Genomic DNA, 22,190 nt, shown 5'->3' with positions numbered 1-22,190 from the left:
TCAACATACTAAATAAGTACTTTTACAAAATCCACCAGTGGTAAGTAAATTTAACATAAAAAGCAGCTTAAGAGGTCAAATTGGTGGGGTTTTTTTAAAATCACAATCCTCGTCTCCCCAACAGATAGTTTGTTTCTCCTCTTAACATAGAATTGTTTTAGAAATGTCAAGAAATGACTTCTAAAAAATACTATCTCAGAATTTTGCACTTACTCCTTTCCATCTTCGGATAATTTTTGAAATATTATTTGTGCAGCTAGTTCACTATCACAACATCAGTGGTGCCTAACTAACAATAGTTGGCATTGCACAAAGCCATAAAATATTTAAAACTGAGGAAATGCAAAGATCCACTTTACAAAACAGAAACAGACTCACAGACTTAGGGAACAGACTTATGGTTACTGGGGGGGCGGGCTGGGGGGACTGATAGATTGGGAGTTTGGGATTGACATGTACGCACTACTATATTTAAAACAGATAACCAAAGACGTCAAGTTGTTTTCACTTTATAAACACATTCAAGGAAGGCAATAGAGACACCCTCTGTATACTTTAATCATGATTGATCCCAAACTGAAGGCAGTTTGTTGCCAGATTGCACCAATGATTCATTCATATCACTAAGAAAGGTCTAGTAGGTCTGAAAATGACCATCAAAGGTATCAAGACTGGGCTTCCCTGGTGGCGCAGTGGTTGAGAATCTGCCTGCTAATGCAGTGGACACGGGTTCGAGCCCCGGTCTGGGAAGATCCCACGTGCTGCGGAGCAGCTGGGCCCGTGAGCCACAATTACTGAGCCTACACGTCTGGAGCTTGTGCTCCGCAACAAGAGAGGCCGCGATAGTGAGAGGCCCGCGCACCGCGATGAAGAGTGGCCCCCGCTTGCCACAACTAGAGAAAGCCCTCGCACAGAAACGAAGACGCAACACAGCCATAAATAAATAAATAAACAACTACTTAAAAAAAAAAAAGTATCAAGACTGTTCTTCCCACTATCAAACTCTTAGAGGAAAACATAGGCAGAACACTCTGTGACATAAATCACAGCAAGATCCTTTTTGACCCAGCTCCTAGAGAAATGGAAATAAAAACACAAATAAACAAATGGGACCTAATGAAACTTAAAAGCTTTTGCACAGCAAAGGAAACCATAAACAAGACAAAAAGACAACCCTCAGAATGGGAGAAAATATTTGCAAATGAAGCAACTGACAAAGGATTAATCTCCAAGATTTACGAGCAGCTCATGCAGCTCAATAACAAAAAAACAAACAACCCAATCCAAAAATGGGCGGAAGACCTAAATAGACATTTCTCCAAAGAAGATATACAGATTGCCAACAGACACATGAAAGAATGCTCAACATTATTAATCATTAGAGAAATGCAAATCAAAACTACAATGAGGTATCACCTCACACCAGTCAGAATGGCCATCATCAAAAAATCTAGAAACAATAAATGCTGGAGAGGGTGTGGAGAAAAGGGAACACTCTTGCACTGTTGATGGGAATGTAAATTGATACAGCCACTATGGAGAACAGTATGGAGGTTCCTGAAAAAACTACAAATAGAACTACCATACGACCCAGCAATCCCACTACTGGGCATATACCCTGAGAAAACCATAATTCAAAAGGAGTCATGTACCACAATATTCATTGCAGCTCTATTTACAATAGCCAGGACATAGAAGCAACCTAAGTGTCCATCATCAGATGAATGGATAAAGAAGATGTGGCACATATATACAATGGAATATTACTCAGCCATAAAAAGAAACAAAATGGAGGTATTTGTAGTGAGGTGGATGGAGTTAGAGTCTGTCATACAGAGTGAAGTAAGTCAGAAAGAGAAAAACAAATACAGTATGCTAACACATATATATGGAATCTAAGGAAAAAAAAAAAAAAAAAAAGGTCATGAAGAACCTAGTGGCAAGATGGGAATAAAGACACAGACCTACTAGAGAATGGACTTGAGGATATGGGGAGGGGGAAGGGTAAGATGTGACAGGGTGTGAGAGTGGCATGGACATATATACACTACCAAATGTAAAATAGATAGCTAGTGGGAAGCAGCCGCATAGCACAGGGAGATCAGCTCTGTGCTTTGTGACCACCTAGAGGGGTGGGATAGGGAGGGTGGGAGGGAGGGAGACGCAAGAGGGAAGAGATATGGGAACATATGTATATGTATAACTGATTCACTTTGTTATAAAGCAGAAACACACCATTGTAAAGCAATTATACTCCAATAAAGATGTTAAAAAAAAAAAAAAACAAAACTGTTCTTCCCTTAGGAGGCTGTCAGCAAATGCTCAGGAAATTTCATCCTTGCAGTACTGTCGAACTGGTTCCAATGCCACTCCCTTCTTTCCATTATATAAATTCTCTGTTATTTTTTCCATCAAGCTACCAAGTTTTGTGGTATTATTTGCAATACCAGAAAACCAAGCCCTTCTTCTGTGGTTATATAGAAGACATTGGATTCCTAAGCAGTTTTGCAAATAATACCACAAAAATGGCCTCGCTTAAAAGAACATGATTTTTCCCAGAAATAAACAAGAGGAGATAAACATATGTAATCAACAAGAAACTAGGCTTTGCATTCAGGTAAGTGTTTTGATAAAGAAGAGCTGAACTAGCCTTCAGATTTCCATGGTTGGGTTAAACCAGTGAAAGATACAAGATCCAAAACCCTGAATTGCAAAGGTCCAAAATCCCAAAAGGTGAAACGATGTCAGGTTGGCATCTTCGAGAAGAATTGACCTTATTAAATACATTCATATTAAGAAGCACATCATGAAAAGAAAGGAGGCGGTACAAACCGAAAATGGTGTTTACTACAAGTTTATGGAAAAGAAATCAGTGTAAGGAAAAGATGAGACCATTTAATCCAGGGAAGAAAAGAAAACAGAAAGTTTATAAATCAATGATTGAATCAAAAGACAAGAATTGCAATTCTAGTAGAGAACTCTGTCTCATGATTGGTAGTTAAGCGCCGATTTCACTAAACCCAAAGACCACCAGAGACCACATAAGCCTGAACTCAAGGGGGCTTTGGTCAAGAACTCTCTACCCTCTATTATTTGGTGTAGACTAAACATAGATGAAGTTTCCAGCAAAGCTGCTCCTTGGAAGGTCATGGGCACTTGCTCACAGGGTTCTTTTGTAATAGAGCCAGTTCTGCTCCTGCCTCCCCCAAAAAACTACAAATTCCTTTGAAGTTAGGATCTCATTTTATTCATGTTTATATACCCATGTAGCACATATGCAAATAAGTGCCCATGGAAGGCACTTAGTGAATGTTTTTCAAATTACCACTGAGTTCTACTAGAGTATCATTTGGAATGATGGTCATAATAATAATCAAAACAATCACACAGCACCTTTCTCTGGGTGCCTACCAGATGTCATGTGAAAATTCACAGGTTACTTGATTAAATCAGTATATAGATATAATCAGTACTGTTAACCATATTTTACAGAAGTTAAAATTGAAGCCTACAAAAATCCTTAATAATTCATCAAAGGAGATGTGGCTAGCATATCCAAACTTGGGTAGTGAGAAATTTCTGCAAAAAAATGTATATATATATATAACTGAATCCCTTTGCTCTACAGCAGAAATTAACACAACATTGTAAATAAACTATACTTCAATAAAATTTTAAAAATTTTGAAAAAGAAATTTCTGCACACTACAATAGGCTATGGGAACTCACCTAATTAGAAGTAGAGATTCAAGTTTAGGCTACAGAGACTCAGTATAGTCATTATGTTGTGGAGTCAACACTGATGAAGATGCTCATTGATGTAGACAACATAAAAAATCGAGACATCTTTGACTATAGTAGGTGCCTACTAAATATTTGGTAAGTGAATGCAGAACTAAAGTGGGAAACTCAACAATTTTTCCAAGTCAAAGAATTGTACTGAGGTCCTAACTATGCCATTCAACAGGGAATGAATACTGATCCTTTCTTCCCAGCAACAGAAGCTAGAGAATAGTTAAGCACCTTGACTCAGAAAACACAGCCTCTTCTCAAGTCAGAATTTGCTGAGGCTTGTTATGGTGGGGCTTGCTCTCTTTCTCTGCCCTTAAATACTTTAAGGCCCTGTAGAAAAGCTCTGTAAAATAAAAGGATATGCCCCATTCATGCTTTATACAGTTTAAACAATGGGAACTATAGTATTAAAATCAATAGTAAAAAAAAAAAAAAAAAAATGTTTTTTATTCCAGAGTCAAAACCTAAAAACCCCAAACAAGGGATATGTAAACTCCTGGCCCATGGTCCATCTGACATGTAATACACACTCTCCTAGAAATGCATGTACATGTGTGTCCTTCATACTGTTATCATAGACACAATAATGGTTGAACATTTTTCTTTTGTTGTAAAATAATTATTAGGGCATTTCAAAGCTGATTCCTCTAGAGCAGCGGTCCCCAAACTTTTTGGAACAAGGGACTGGTTTCGTGGAAGACAATTTTTCCATAGATGGCAGGGGGGATGGTTCAGGCAGTAATGCAAGCCATGGGGAGCGCTGGGGAGCTGCAGATGAAGCTTCACTCGCTCGCTCACCTCCTGTGTGTGGCCCGGTTCCTAAAAGGCCGCGGACCGGTACTGGTCCCTGGCCCAAGGGTTGGGGACCCCTGTTCTAGGGTCAAGAAACAGAAAACCATTTGTAACTAAAGCATGGAGCTATCAAATTTGTGAGTGTGAGAGAGAGAGTGTGTGTGTGTGTGTGTGTGTGTGTGTGTGTGTGTAGCTGTGCAAAACCAAAACCAAAAAAGATTACAATAATAAAGAGAATTAAAAGAGAGCCAAATAACCTCATCTCAAAAGCAAAATAGGATGGATAATCGCATATTTCAACCAAATGAATGTTCATCAAAATGCCCTTTGCTAAGGCAGCAAAGAAGATGTACTGAGATGATAAACCAAGTAGAATAGATAAGATGTAACTAAATGTTTCCTTTAAAACTTTTGCCACACAATATAATTGTATTTTAAGCCTTAAGGAGAATTGTTCTGAAAGTGTTTCCTTTGTCACTCACGAGCTAATCTTTATTTAATAGTGATTTATTATTTGCCTTACTTCCCAATATAAGTGCTAGAAAAGCAATGTATACATCACTTATATTTCAAATGAAATTTTTCAAACAACTTTCTGCTATATTCCTGCTCTGTTGTAATCCATTCTCTATGTAGCAGCCAAAATGATCTTTTAAAACCATACATCAGATCATATCTTTCTCTTGTTAAGAAAGTATTTCAACCTAATTTAATCCAAACTCACAGTGACCTAAAACGTCCTCGAAAATCTGACCCTTGCCTTCCTCTCCATCCTCAAATCCTACCACCCTTACCTGTGGTTAGGTTAACCAAAACAAATGGTTTTGTTTCTCATTACAAGAAGCTTATCCCACCACTGAGTTTTTTGTGCTGGTTGTTCCCTCTCCCCGACCACCCTGCCCATATATCTTCCTGTGGCTGACTCCTTTTTGTCATCCAGGGCTAACCTCATCATGAGGCCTTCCCTGACCATCCAACCTAAAAGAGCCCCAGCCCACCCTCTCTCATAGCACATACAGCTATATGAAGTCATTCTGTTAATTTCTTTGTTTACGTCTTCTTCCTCTCTCTCTATCTCTCTCTCTCCCTCTCTCTCTCTCTCTCTCTCCCCAAATAGTCCCTACCCCTGGCTATCACCACCTTCAGAAGAATGTAACCTCCATAAAAGAGGGAATATTGCCTGTCTTATCCAGCACCATGCTCCTAGAACACAGAACAGTCTCTGACACATGAAAGGCTCTAAGAAAAATATTTATTGAATAAATGAACATTTCTAAACATATTATATTTACGGATGCATTTTAGGTTTTTTTAGAGTGAATTTTCACTAAGGCCATATCTTCAGCTCTCTCTAAAAATCAAGGACGATGGCTTCTTCCAGCTGCAAACATGCCTGGTTATGACTGCAAGACATTTGGAACAAAGAGGCTGTTCACTGAGAGATGAACACATTTTCAGGATAAAAGTTTGTTTTGCTGTAATCAAAATTCTGAAACTGGCTCTTCATGGCACGCTATTCTTGATACTCAATACCAACTAACAGAGCTGCTATTATTTTTTTTTTTAATTTACCCAGATAAATTAGGACCCATTTAGCTTGGGGACAGCAGGGAAAGGTAGGAGACTCAGGACATTATCAATAGGGAGAAGAGAAGCAAATTTTTTTTTCTAATTTATTGAAGGCAGAGTTTTTTAGCAAATTTGTTCACAGACTTACTCCCAGTCAGGCCTATGTCAGAAAAATAGCAGAGTACAAAAATAATCCTCCTTTTAATCCTGTTCATCTTTCTTCACAAATTACAACCATCTCAATGTCTTTGAGCTATCTTCATGTCAGAGCTCTTCTCTGTGAATCTTGACTTAAATCTGAAGATATTTTAATTTTAACTATATAAAATTTGCATTGTAATACATGGCCAGTGATGTTACAACTGCTCATGATGCTAAATGCAAATAACGTCCAGCTAAATGCAAATAATGTCCAAGAATATGATTGTATTCTTTGGGTAAACCTTCTGAACATACAGAATCGTAAATAGTTTCCATGTCTGAAGAAATATACAATTGCAAAGGTAATAGGGATTCAGTGAGTTAACATCTGTGAAGTGCTAAGAGCATTGTCTGGCATATGGCAGGAGCTATATAGATGAGGGGCTTTAATTAATTCTTATACTACAAAACAGAATTTCTAGGCAAAAACTTTGTTTAAAATGATCACCACAGTTACAGTTTCTAGTTACATTTCAAAAACTTTACTGCTTTTTTCCAAAACTAACATTTAAAAATAAAATCCTTATGTGACATCATATGCATTTAATAACCATCATTATAAGGATGTTGCTTCATTCACTAATTTCTTTTGTGATGAAAGGATTCTAATGGATGAGCTGCATTTTCCTTGAACCTCTCCAAGTAGTGTACCACGCACCACAAGAAATAGAGTAGAAACATATGGCCTTGACTCTGTCATTAGGGGCTCCCTGTCCATTGGAGATATTAGACAGTCACAAGACAAGCAGTGTAAATTTACGACTATATAGAGTTTGATGCTATACTTTATCCATAGAAAGAGAGATAAATGTGGGTTAGAATAATCAGAACAGGTTTCATGAAGAGAATCATTACAGATGTAAATAAAAACAAATCAAGACTTCCAGAATTGTAATTTCTCTAATAAAAAGAAAATCAGACTTGCATCAGTGTAACATGCTATAGCTACATATTCTCCTAGAGAGATGATCTTTAGCCACCAGCCGTATATACATTTGACTATACTTCATGCTAACCCATGCAACTTCGGCATGTCATTTATGAAACATTAGACTTTCTTCAAGAAATTTTGGAAAGAAAAATACTTAAGTTACTTAATCAACATTCAGATATGAGTGTTCTGATTTTAATTATAAAAGCATTATTTAAGGAACTGTATTCACCTGTACTTAAAGTCATGCTAGCACATTAATTCCTCCGTCCCCTCCTCAGGCTGGGTGGTAATCTGTCACTGAATAGGGAGGCCAAACTTCTCCCTCTACCTACCACAAAGAAGGCTCCTGTTTCCCACAGATGCCAGTGGCATTCAGTGTTCAGGAAAAATGAGCTTAATTCCAGAATACACACCTTCATCCTTCAAGCTGAAACGTTTTGGTTTTGGCTGTTGGAGAGGGGTGGGTAGTGGGGTGGAGGTAACAGAGAAACTCCTCAGGACTCACGAGGCTCTGTTACTCTGCTCGGGACCTGAATATACAGGGCATCCTTCAGAAATCACTGTGATGCGTGATTTTTAACTGATTGCTTACTTGTCTCATTATCCTGTTTAGCAGATAAATAAGCTCTGCGCGAGTTGAATTGACATGAACCTGAGCTTTCGGCAACCACGTAAAACAAACCAAGAGGCCCAAGAGAAAGGTGACTCCAATGCTGTGGTTACAGCTTAAGTCAGTTCATACTCAAAGCAGGTATTCGAGACAAGGGCACCAATATAGGTAAAGCTGGTTATTCATTCATCGAAACAGCCAAATATAAAATGGCTTGCCAAATCAAACGTGAAATCCACGTCAATCTAAAACCAGGCTAGCTTTTGTATTACTACCATTTATCTTAGACAGACAAACCTAAAGTGGGCAATCAGGAGAAGGTCAATAGCACACAATGGAAATTACTCCGAGACAGACTGTTGTCTTCTCCATCATCCAGGAAAGCTTTTAGCAAGCTGGCCCTGGCATCCATATCCACAGATCAGCCTGCTACAAGCTTAGAGAGATGAACTAGAAAGGTAAAGATGTCCTCTAAATGTCATGCATTTAGAACTGCTTAGTATTTTTGTTTCCTTGATGGAAAACAGCAATTCTTTATATTCCCTTGAAATAAGAAACAGTCTGCCTTAGCTGTCTTTGGACTTTCAATGGAAAAAACAATCACCACACATCCTATAATAGCTTTAAAACCACCTCATGCTAAGCGAAGGTTATAAAGGCTATGGAATTTTTTTTTTTTTAGCTCTTTTGTATGTCAGGTCATTTTTTGATTCAGAAATAGTATACGAGAGAAACACTGAAATGGTCAGTCACAAAAATGTCATTATAGAAGCATAAAAATATTAAACAGTATCATAAACTAATTTTCTGTTCACTGCACTGAACACAAGCATAATGATAGAGATATGTGTTGTTACTTCTGTGTTGCAATTTGGAAATAAGCTTTCATATTAGGAAATGAGGTGAAAGAAGGCATTCACACAGTTTTTTCTTTCTATATGCAATTCTAATCTGGCTTTTCCCCAAAGACTGCATTACTAATTTAAGCCTATCCACAGGATATGCTGAGTTGGAGAAATATTCTCAGAAGTTTCTTCCTAGTGCATAGGTCTTGGGCAATTCCAAACTACAACCTGGAGCAGGGACAGGCCAGTAACAGGTGCTGAGGTCCACTGTGGTCTGTAACAAATTCGTGGGAACAGGTAGAACTGAGCTACTTTCTAAACTGGAAATTAGCCATGCTCTTCCCTTCACTGACCCTCCTTCTTATTCAACTTCATGTTTCCCAAATTAGGAGAACTAAAGCATCCACCAGAATACAGACTACAGAATATCAGAAAATTTACTCCCCATGATGTATTTTCTTCAATGTCAGAATTCTAGAGCTCAGCCAAGTGGTATTGGGGGCATGACAGAGAGGGAGAGAAAGGCTCTTCTTGTTCTGTTTGAATGTTATGATGATGCTGTATTCCATTAATAAGAATGGCACAAAAAGATTCTTAGACTATCCCAATAGTAGTAAATGCACAAACAAAATGCAAAATACCCAAAAAGTCTATTGCTTTCATTGCACTAATAATGCTCACCTTCAGTATAAGATAAAGACGAATTCAAGGCAAACTGTCTTAAAAGTGAGAGGGAAGGTTGCTTTATGTTTATAAAAGGAATAATTTACAACAAAGATATAACAGACATGAATTAACCCTGATGACATTACGTTGAAATCTAAATCATCGAAATCCAATGAAAACCATTAGAAATACAAATATAAACTAACAAAACACAAATATAATAAAATTCCAAGTTCTCATACACATTATTTGACAGAACAATTAGAAAGAAAAATAAGAAAATAAGATTCTATAACCAATAATCTTGATTTAATACCTATGTATTGAACTTTGTAACTTAAAAAAGAGTGTAAATTCTTTTCAAATGCCCATGGGATATTTACAAAATCTGATAATAAGAAGTTAACTAAAAAAAGAACAAAGAAAAAAAACCAAGAAGTTAACTAACTTGAAAACAGTAAGATTTGTAAGTTGATGTAAGGCACCTTTTTTTTTTAACATCTTCATTGGAGTATAATTGCTTTACAATGGTGAAGCAACTGACAAAGGATATAAGGCATTTTTAAACTGTTAAACTAAACATCCCTCTGGAAAGACTAATTTTAAAAGAAAAATTTCAAATTTTGTGTTATGACGAAACTACAAAATTATTATTCAAAACATGATTATGATCACGAAAGGGGACACTATATTGTAATTGATAAACTGAACATAAGTCTAAATAAAATGTGAAGAAAATGGTAATTGTACATAAAGTTAAAGTTAGATCAATAGGATGAAATAAAGAGTATAGAAAGATCCAAACACATTTAAGAATTTCATATATAATAAAGGTAGGAATTTAGAACAGCTGCAGAAACACCATTTAATAAATGATTTGGGATAACTAGCTAACCATTCAAAAGAAAATTCATGTTATTAACTTGCAAATTAAACCAACATAAACTATAAATGTATTAAAAACATAAATAAAAAAATGAAAAAGCAAAAGTGCTAGAAGAAAAAAGAAATGAATACCAATGTCATCTTAGCCTGAAAAAGTATTTCTTAACATGAAACAGAAAGCAGTAACTACAAAAGAAATTATTGATTCCTTCACTGCTTGTATAATTAAAATACTAAGATAAAAGGCGAACAATGAATATGGAAAAACAATTGCTTTTATAACAATTGATTTTATAATTATTTTTATATATTAGCATTATCTGGTCTTTGTTATCCAAAAAGTTCTTGAAAATCATTTACAGATACCCACACATTCACAAAAGAAAGGAGATAATGCCCAATAATATAAGAAAAAAAGTTCACTCTGTTAATCAAAGAAATTAAACTAATATGTATTCTGTATCAGATGAGTAAAAGGATGCACCCAGTATGTTAATAGTGTTTATCTCTGGGTAGTCAGATTTGGAAGATTGTTTTAAATTTTAATTTGTAGTTTGCTGTACTTTCTTACAATAAAATTTTATAGTTAAAGAAAACATTGCATTTTTTAAAAGTAGCTTGAGGGAATATAACACATGAAATTTAATATTCCTTAATAAGGGTAAGATGCCTGTGGAAATAAAGGGAGGTCTTTCCTTTCCAACAGAGTTCCTATAACATGAGAGCACCTCTCCACCCTCACACCTATGTATGCCAGCTTTCTGCTGCCTTTGCTGCTTCATCCCTGCTTCGCTCCCCATCCTGCATTCTGTCTCTCTGTCATTTGTGTGGTTTTTATTTTCCTTGTTTTCTGGTCCTCTGCCGTGAACAAAAATGCGAGAAGCAAAATAAGGGAAGATGTAATCAAAGTAATAACAACAATTACTGTTGCTGCTGCTGCTACAGCAATGTTATTATTTACTATTTAATACTAATACACCTTTGGGCCCAGAGGTTCCTCCACTATTACTAAAGCAATTAACCCTCTACCCTGCTCCCAGGCAAGGTCAGAAAAATACAAATAGTTTTATTTATGTCATACTAAAAGAAGAAAGAGAAGGAAAAGGAGGACACACATAAGAGAGATTGGAGGAGCAAGCACAAAGACTGTGGGTAAATTGAAGGAGCTAGAAAATATGATTCCTAGAATTTGGCTCAGGAATATTTTCCCAGGTAATGTCTCTGTCTCTATGCTTTACTCTCCACCTGGAGAGACACCCAGGCTTTTGTTCAGTAAAAACCTGCTCAAAGAATAAATCAGTGAATAAATTAACAAGTAGATTAAAGCATAAGTTTTTTTTTTATTTTCTTCATTTATATTATTAATGTTCATAGCAACTTGTTTTTCTTTATTTTCAGCCCTTGCTAACACTTTCTTAACCTAAATTCTTGGAAGGAATTAGTGGGTTTTGTGATGCTTCATTTCACCAACATTTATTTCTCTTCTATATCCTGAGTCACTTCCCTTGTCAAAAGATAGTATAAAATACTACTTTGAATTATGAAATTTTTATTATCTGATTTAATTTTTCTACTACTCATATTTCATTACTTGAAAAATCTTCTAGCTTTTAATATTAATTTATTACAACCTGCTGCATTCTAATCTTGTTCGAGCCTGTCCCAAATACTAAAGAGTTTGTTATTTGTACACTTTTATATCTCTAGAAATTGATATACATTATTATCTCTTTTCTCCTTGTTTTACCTTACAATTTACATTACTTGACTTTGGATCACAATTTTTTCCAGTAATTTTTCCTTCTAAATGATATGCTATAGATATTTATAAGTTATCAAAAATAATCTCATCCACTACATTCATAACAGTATGCCTGCTACTCTTTTTTTTTTTTTGCCATATCTATTTTATTGTATTTTTTTTCAAGCAAAAGCATTTATTTGGTTATCCATTTTAAACATAGCAGAGGGATAGTTAGGGAGTTTGGGATTGACATGTACCTGCTATTTTATTCTAACATAAAGTATAATCAAATATCTTCATATTTCAATTTTCTATATATGTCTTCCTTTTTCCTTTTCTATAAATACTGTTAATTAAGGCCATAGGTATAGTGACCAATTAAATCACAGAGATTGTTATTCTGCATCTAGAACACTGCCTGGCACCTGGCAGGTGCTCAATAAACATTTGTCAAATAAGTAGACAAATAATTCCTTGTGGACCACCAAATTGGAAGTAACGGTTTCCTACTATAGCACCCTTATTCATTTAATAACTAATTAAAAAGTGCCTTTGATCAGCTTGTTGACAGATGATCTTTTGTTGGCTTTTATTGGTCGGCAGCATTAATATTTACCAGTAATAGCAACATAACGATAATAGTATAATAACTGAAGCATATGGTACTATGTCAGGCACTATTTTAACTTACATCTATTCATTTATTTAGTCCTCACAACAACCCAATGAAGCAATACTATTACTCTACCTATTTTACATGTGAGGAAATTGAAGCATAGAGTGGTTAGGGACACACAGGAACCGGAAGAAACAGGCCGTGAACCCAGGCTCTTAACTACTACACGACACTGAGCTAATATTTTAGCTCCTCGAGTACATCTTTTACTCCAACTAAGTTGTCAGCTCTTTGAGGAAAAAGCTTTATCTTTTAACTCCTGGAATGGGCACAGCCCCAATAGTAGTGCTTTATACATAACAGTCTCAATAGTTTTTTGCTAATTTTAGCTTGGTTCAATAATGTATAAGTTAATGTCTAATACATAATTATAATTATAATACTACATTATTAGATTATTTGAATTCAAATAAGATGTGAAAGATTAAAACGAAACATCCTTACTTCTGGTGAGACAGTGAAATGAGGCACAATAATCTGAACCTTCGAGGGAAATTGTTCAGGAACGTTTTCTGATCCCAGCGTGACCAAACCTTCTTAAGAGAGGAGAAATGGAAAACATCTGGACTGAACACAGATGACTATTTCTAATTGAGATGGCAGGTGGCAATAACAGCAATAGATGCTTGAGGATCTGGGGATTGTGTTGAGCATTTACTGTATGCCAATCACTATGTTATGAGATTGTAAGGAGGACAAATCATATTTTCCAGTGGTACTTTTAAGTAAGATCTATTATTATAATCAGTTCACAGATGTACAAAATTGGCTTAGAGTAACTCCAGGTCACAGCTAAGAGATGGTGGGGCTGGGACCCTGCCCCCGGCCTGTGCTTAAATAACTAGAGCATTCTAAAAGGAACGCTTGATTTGGGACTGTGCACTAAAAGCTAATGGGAATCTTTTACACAATCCAGTTGTCTCTGACTCCTTTGCCATCACACCGCAGCCATACTCTGTTTTGGCATTTCACAGTCTGAATTTAATTTGGGGGTTCAATAGCTTAGCAGGAGTGAGAAAAACCACCTCCCTGTCTGTATAAAGCCACAACTGTACCCACTCCTCTGTGGCATTACCATCCTGACACCCAGGACGGAGGACTGACAGAATGACAAATTTACACAAGCTTTGAAAGGTAATATTTGCAAATATCAAAAGACAAAATTCTCCTATTGAATGAAATCCTCTCTAAATACAGATAAATGGCATTGAAATAACAGGTAAAATCTGGTGTGGCTATAAATGATTTCCAAAGCAAACATAAATGCAATGCATTTTATACACCTCCTGTAAGGATAAGACTAAGCAAATAAAGTTAAAATTGGCAACCCAGAGAGATTTGGGGCAAATCAACATCTTGAATTGTTCTTGAAATGTTTGGGGGCTTAATTTAAAACCCCAAAACACATTAAGCCAGAAGAGTTTTAGATCCATGAGGGTATAAATTTAATCCACGTTTCTGATTCATTTACACTTGAATCATTCAAGTCATGTTTTGTAAGTGCCGTCTCAATGTCTGATATCTTTGGGCATTTTTATGTCTCTCTCAAAAACCGGAAGCCATATTTTTGCCAAGAGTAAATAAACTTAAAATACCTAAGTACTCCAGACAACCGTGCACAACTAAATCAACAGACTTTTGTGTAAATTCTCCACCTAGCAGTGTCTTTTTTTAATTGATTGACTTTTGCTGGTCCAATTTTGCACCATACTTTTCCATGAAGGGAGATCATATACTCAAATGAGTTCAATTCCAAAGGCCTATACATAACTCAATATATTTACCAAATCACACTGTAAACCTATGTGTAATATACCTTATATTTAGATAATGTGTGAACAAATGGACTTCTAGAAGATGGTCCTAAACCGGATTGTGTGGGAAGCAGACTTTGAGACAGAGATCCACATGCAGGCATTTTTCTGAGTACAGTGAGGTGATGAGGAAAGCAGGATCTGGCACAGGAGGAGCAGAGCTGGAATGGAGTTACAAGCTCTGAAGCACATATGACCCTTCAGAAATGTCCCAAATGAGGCAAGGGGGTAAGTGTTTTGGATCCCCACACCCACCTGTCACTGTACACAGAATGACCAAAGAGAGGGGGGCACCACCACGGGCAAGGCAGCTCCCTTGGCTGAGGGTACTTTCCCCAGGGGCAAAACTCACCCCAAAGGGGATCTGGGTGGGGCACCAGTGTCTACTAAACAGGTCTGTTGGAGTTTTCTGAGAATTAATCCTCCATGAATATAAGACCTACTCAATCTTTTAGTCTGATTAGCAATACAAATTGAGCCATGTAGTCACTCAATCAGTTGGCAAAGGCTTGAGGTAAGCAAGCCCATTTTATAGAGAAGTTTCAACACTTACTATGGAGATTTTATTTATGACAATGTACAACCAGTATCTGCAGGTCTTTACTCAAAGAAATTTTTCCCTTCTGTCTCCTGAAGTGACCCCCTCAAAGATAAAACACCAATAAAAAATACATACATTTTGGGAGAAAAAAATGTGTGCATGTAGAGAAAAAGGCGGTGCTAAAGATAATAATGGGGCAAAAATAACTGTGAATAAGTTATATCACCTAATTGTTTCCTTTGCCTTCAATACTTTGTATTTAATACTTGGTTCCTTAGTTCATTCGTTCAATAAACATTGGTTTATGACCTACTACTTGTAGAAACTAAAACACAAACCAGTAATATAGCTCCTAGCTACCAAGGACCATTGAGACTAACAGAGGAAATTGGCATGTAAACATCATAACAAAATAATATCATTCCTAGTTTATCCATGATGCTGACAAAATTCCTAAATTCTAGCACCAGATTCAAATTGTAGAATGTTCAGGATTCTCCAGGACACCATTTCCAACTAATACTCCTGGGGAAGCTCTGAAAACACGTTCCCCTCTCGGACTTCTCCAATCCAAATCCCAATTCGAAGTATTGGAAGTATTCCCGGGGCCGACCAATTAAATCCTGACCTCATCAGCAGACTGGGTCCAAAGTGGAAATGAGGGCCATTACCCACTGAGCTCTCCTTTATGTGAGATTCATTTAGCAAATACTTACTGAGCTCAACTCTGTGCCAGGCACTGGTCTCAGAACTGAGGACACAGCAATAATCGAGGTCCCTTCCTTCAAGGAGCTTACATGCTAGAGGCAGAAGCCAAAAAACAACCAAATAAACAGAGAAATGTACCCCATGTTATCAGATACTGCTAAGTGCTATGAGAGTAAATAAAGCAGAGCAATGGAAGAGAGAAGAGAAAGGGTACTTTTTAAGATAGACTACCTAGACAACATGATATTTAAGAGAGGAGTCGGGGGAGAGCCACATGGATATCAGGAGGAGAGTACTCCAGGCAAGAGAACACCAAGGCTTCAGGGACAGGAATGTGTTCCCAAATCTCTCAGAACAGCTCCTCTGCCAGCTCCTGTCGCTGACCTCACACCACGTGCTCCATGTCCACCCAAACACAAGAGCAGCCTGAATTCCCATCATAGAAACTACATTTAACGTATCTCTAAAACATACCTTTTCTTCTGGATATGAATTTTGAGCTGCATGTGTCTGAGTTGTTTACGAATTTCCTAAAAGTAGAACCTAAGTCTTACCAGTCCTTTCCCCAGACATCATCATTGCTGCTTCCACATTCCAAACCAGGGAGCACTCCCCCTTCACAAAGGAAACCAGCTAAAACAATTTCTTACAAATCACCTCTAAGATCAGCAGCAATGCAAGAATAACCAAAAAGGTCTGACATAAAACTATATGAGAGTGAGAGTCCATTTTGGTTTTAATTTTAGAATGAAACCCATTCGAAGCCCTTTTTATTTGGTACAATTAGATCCAATGTTGGATCTAATTAGTTAAATTTTTAAACTAAGTTAAAAATGAGTTAATTTTTTTAGTTTGGGAAATAATTCAAACATGTACACATTATGTATATACATATTTATACATTTTCCGTATTTTTCTTTTCACTTGAAGCATGTAACTATACATCTGTTCACCATCCTTTTGGTGTAGAGGCAGGTGCACAAGACACATACACAGATTTCCATTACACAGGTCTTTTACATACGATAATGAGAGCCAGCCTCTCAAAGAAAGCAATCTTCACTAATAGTCAAAATGTTCTATTCTGTTGTGTTGTTCCATCATTTGCCACTAGCCCTGTAAGACCTGGTCATTATGATGCCAATACCTTTAGTAATTCAGTAGAATTCAATTAACCATTCGTTTTTTGATTTATATCTGACAAACATCTTAGTGACCAAATGTTTAACTATATGACTAGAAATGCTAGCAGAAGAGTAACAACCTTAGAAAAATCAAATTCAAACTCTACCTACACAAGAAAACACATTTCTTGGGTAAACTCACCTACATAATATCATTTTGCTCTTCATATACTTTATACTTCTTTTCCCAATTCAGAATGAACCTCTACCATTGAAGAGAAGGTAAACAAACTAAACAGCCTTCCAGAAAAGATCCCTGAAGTTTAATTGTGTCATAACTCGACAGTTGCCGACTTAAGGAACAGATTAAAAATTACCATTTGGTTTCAATATTTGCTTAATTAACGCTCACCTACAGAACTCAGAATCCACATTCTGGTCAATCATTTCCAATCTCTTGACATTCATACTACTTAAGTTACAGTCAAGCAGTCAACAAGTATTTAATACTCTGCCAAACTAGTGAAATAAGCATAGCAATAATAATAAATTCCTTTTAGGACTACATATTCTAGAAATGGAACATTAAAAAGAATCAGTACCTGGGGAAAGACAGAAGCAAAGACTATTAAGGAAATGTTACTTAGAAGTGCTGTTAAATGTCTTCTTTTTCTCCGTCACTCTAGAAACATCAGAAAAAATCTTCAAGATTTATTTATTTGGAAAAAGTGATTACCTAGAATGCACGCAAGACAATTTTATAATTGCCATTTGACTCTCAAAGATTTTTGTATTAACTTGTTGCTAAATGGAATTGTAAGCTAATAAGTACCTATTGTATTTTCCTGGATTTTTCAGTTGGGATTGTAATTAAATGAATTTATATGAGTTAACCATGTTTAAAACTATAAAATTCAGACACTGAAAATTTTTTAAAGTCATTAACAAGTTATATTTTAAACTAATATTACAATTGTACTACATTTCTAAATTTCAGTTCCTGAAAATATACATAGACACACACACACACACACACACACACACACACATACACACTTCCCCCTTTGTGGGAAAAAAAAAAACATTAAATTAAAAAAAAGCACCATAGGGGATTTTTAGGGTGGTGAAACTATTCTATATGATACTGTAATGGTGGACACATGTCAATATACATTTGTCAAAACCCACACACTGTACAACACAAGGAGAACCCTAATGTAAACTACAGACTTTAGTCAATAATAATGTACAAGTATTGGCTCATCAATTGTAACAAATGTACTACATCAATGCAAGATGTTAATAATAAGGATGAATGGGGGTGGAGGGGTGGAGACATGAGGAGCTATATGTGAACTCTGTGTTTTCCACTCATTTTTCTGTAAACCTAAAACTACTCAAGAAAAATTAAGTCTATTAAAAGAGAGAGAGATTTCTAACAAACATCATGATTATCTTACCTTTGTATTAAAGTCAATCATCAAACTTAATAAAGTATCCCCCTTTTCATCAGCTACAAATTTTAAAAGTTTTAGAAATTTATGCCACTATTGATGTTTTGATGCAGTAAATCCTGCCAAACCCAGACACCATCATTCGCATTACTCACTTCCTCCTTTTAGTGTATGCACCTGTTCCCCATTCCAGTTTGAGGCTTGAAAATGACAGTGAACACAGGTCAAAGAGTGTCTTCAGATGTTCATTCAAATGACAAATCCAACATTTCATCCTCATCAATCAGAGAGAAGGCCCATGGTGTAAAGTAGGGCATTGACATGGAAGATGTCACAATTATAGTGCATCTATGGGAATTTAGAAGCTTGGTTTCAGAGATATTTTTTAAACTAAGAAGCTTTTAAAATATAGGGTGGAGAATAATGGCTCAGTCATTAATACCTATGCAGTTCCTCCTGGGCACTTAGATGGTAAAGGAGAAATGGTTCAACAGAGGAATCAGTGTTGGGTGTTATTTTGGCATTCCCAAGCCTGGGTTTTTCACTCAGGTTCCATTTAGAGCTGTCTGGGGGTCTTAATGTAATGTGCAAGGCACTTATGCCCAGACCACAAGTTATAAATCCTTCAGCCAGAACTTGCCATGAAGACCCAAGACTCCACAAGAGAAACTGAAAATAATGCTTGAATCAACTTGAAACATCAGTCCAGCAAGGGGTATCTGTGGTAGACCTACTACACATCTAATGCAGAAATAATTTTGCACACTAAGAAGCATTTTAGAAGTATTGATACATTGGTGTCATAGGTGGAGCAATAATTCACAGTTAAATAGAACGCAGACCTCAGAAAACGTTTCACAAACATAAAATTATATCCACTAGGAAATATGTTCAAAATATGAATTAAATTGTAATATATATTTTAACAGTAAAGAAAACCAAAAATTCAGGAAAAAAATTAGAGAAAAACATAAATTCAGAATATCCATGGCGAGGAGGAAATTTTGTTACTTTCCATTCCCTTACAGTAGTTAACCTATAACTCCTATTTCTCAAAGTCAAAAGCCAGAACTAAGTAGAATTTTAAAGGTGACTCAGAACAAGCAAAAACCAAAACACCAGTGATTAGCCCAGTTGCCAGATTATCTGTCTCTCATTAAGTTCACTATTTCATGGTTTTCAGGTGTTCTCCAGAGCTAGGACCTTCATTTTTACATTTTCTTTAAATATTTTCAGCTACCTCTTTTCTCCCTTTCTTAGTATTCCCTTTCCAACCCTCAAATTAATTTCATTTTTGCTCAGACTCACTGTTTATTTTAAAAAGCTACTCTATTCAAAAGTTTAAGAAGAAGAGGAGCATTATTCTAAGGGAATTTCCTTTGTCAAGTAGCATAAATTAAACTCTCTAAGAATGAACACTGAAATGACTCGAAGTGTTGATAGAACTCGTCTCTGCTATTCAGATTCAAACAACTAAACTATGAGCTCAGGTGAGACCCCTAACTGGGGTCACCCAAGGCCTCCTAAATTGACAATAAGCCAGCCTCAAAATGTTGACTTGCCATTGACAGATGTAGCCTATCCTCTCCTCGTTTGGGCCCCTAGGACCAGTTCTGGAACATCACGAAAAAAATATTTAAATGATACAAAAATTCCAGAAGCCAAATTCAAATTGTGAGGAAATAACAGGGATAGAAATAAAGAAATATTTTAAAAGTAGAAATCTTTTTGCAGAATAAAATCAACTACCATAGGATCTGTCTGCAGCAACAGCTCTCAAAGAGTTTTCTGTTCACCAGGACCATCAGGATTGTTCATTAAAACTCTACTGGCAACAATTCTTGGACAATGGACCTAAGGGGGCCTAGAAGAACTGCATTATTAACAAGCACCTGCATAACATGATGCAAGGTATGACCATGACCTTTGTGTTATGTCTACCTTTGTCTCACCCTTTTGCTTTACCTCTACCTGGGTATCACCTGTATTACTATCTTTGGATACCAATCTGTTTCTCCACTGGTACAAAAAAAGGGATGAAAATAATCTTTACTGCCATCAGGAGCTACATACAGAAGGATGTTTTCTCTTTCCTTGTATGCTATCACTTTTTCCATCATAAAGTAAACTGTTGGAGAGAGTTATGGTTATACTTATCAATCATAAGTATTTTGTCTTCTACCTAGAAAGTCATATAAATGATTTATGTTTGTTGCTAATTCTTTAAACTTAGCCATCATTTCCAAATAATAATACCAAGATGTTAAATATAGCTGCTGGCTAAATTGAAAAAGAGGAAGGAATGAAATGATAAGAGAAGAATCCCTGGCTCTCCTGCCAATCATACCCCTCCCTGCATTACTATCATCCTGGGTTAGTGAACTAGTGATTCTTTACCTTATCTACCCATCTAGTTCACCTGCACTATCCAACTATCTCAACTCATCACCTCCCTTTGCAAGCTGAGACCTGGTCATTTTGTGTTGAGAAGCAGCCAGTCTATAAATTACAAGTCCATGTGATTTTCTATCAAGACTTACTGGAGTCCATTCCAATATTGTTTTATAGCCATTTTTTTTTCACATTTTAGAAACTAATCATATTCAGTATATTAAAACTATGTTACTTCTGTGAAAATTACTTTATACCACACTGCAACAGGCAACACTATGGTTAGAATTGTTTAGGGAGATACTTCTTTTAATTCTGGGCTTGTGGGGAAATAACCATCTATGTCATAAATAGCTTAATTCTAAGCCAGAGCTGAGAACTAAAGTAAGTTCTGAGTAGAAGTAAATTCCAGCATTTAAAAGATGAAACAGCATTGCCCATCAAGACTACCAACTTTGAAAAGACAAGAAACCTTGTATTGAATATCGATTAACTGAACAAAGCAAAAATTGTCAAAACCATAGGTCCTTACCAGAAACGGACTCCAGCAAACGCAGGAGACACACATTATACCCAGGAGCTGGATGACCATTTCAAAATGATGAGACCTGCCTTGTCTGTGCTGCTGACTTTTAAATTTAACTCTCAAAAGTGAAATTCCTGTGATGGCATTGCAAAAAAATGAAATACCAAGGGCTAGGAGTCCCAGAAAAGAAAAAAGTAAAAGATAAAACCTATCTTCCCAGTCTTTGATGTGATCTGTATTGTAGAAACACCAGGTCTTCGACGCTTGAATTTTATAGTCACGATGCCCAAGGATGGGCAGCAAAGCTACGAAAACAGCAAAAAAGCACACTCCACTCAACATCATTTTAACATGTTTGGATGTAATTTTCGTAGAGTGAAATATTGGTTGGGTGACTCCAATACATCGCTCAATGGCCATCACACTGCCTAGAAAAAGTGGGCACAGACCAGAGAATACCATGCAGATACCAAAAATACTGCAAAGGACATTTGATTTGTCAAAATGGATCCAGTCTTTATCAGAAGCATATACAAAGACTGCTATAGCTCCATTGATGAGGTGCCCAAAGAAATCTGTGATTACCAGAGCACTAGCCAAAAGCAAAAACGATGACTTGTACTTCTGTCTAAATCTCTGGTATGCCTTCATGAGAATAGCAATAGCAAGGCTGTTTGATAAGATTCCCACTGTCATGAAGGTTATCGAAAAAGATATTGAAAGCTCTTCTTCCATTTGGCAAGTCGTATTTGAAAGGAGCCCAGCTGCAGGAGACACTGGCTGTTTGGAATTGTTCGTGGACATTGTTGTGGAGATAAGAGCTGGCCCCTCAAGTCATCTCCCTCTCAAAACAGTGCAGGCTTGCGGTCCAGAGATCTGCAGCATAAAGACAGAGAAATTATGAGCCCTGGATAACTG

The 22,190-nt window shown here is 36.5% G+C and overlaps 1 protein-coding gene across 4 annotated transcripts in view; it reads right to left on the bottom strand.

The window, feature by feature from the left end:
- The window catches only part of PTGFR (prostaglandin F receptor), a 196,828-nt gene that overhangs the window by 32,227 nt on the left and 142,411 nt on the right, over positions 1-22,190 (bottom strand). For all 4 annotated transcript variants that reach the window (XM_068540167.1, XM_068540166.1, XM_068540164.1 and 1 more), the window contains exon 2: positions 21,279-22,148. In XM_068540167.1, coding sequence (XP_068396268.1) covers positions 21,279-22,076 — 798 coding nt within the window. In that variant the 5' untranslated portion in view covers positions 22,077-22,148. The remainder of the gene's footprint in view (positions 1-21,278; positions 22,149-22,190) is intronic.

Source organism: Eschrichtius robustus, chromosome 3 (genome assembly GCF_028021215.1).
Source record: "Eschrichtius robustus isolate mEscRob2 chromosome 3, mEscRob2.pri, whole genome shotgun sequence".
Classification (NCBI taxonomy): Eukaryota; Metazoa; Chordata; class Mammalia; order Artiodactyla; family Eschrichtiidae; genus Eschrichtius; species Eschrichtius robustus.
This window is presented reverse-complemented; position numbering and strand designations above follow the sequence as displayed.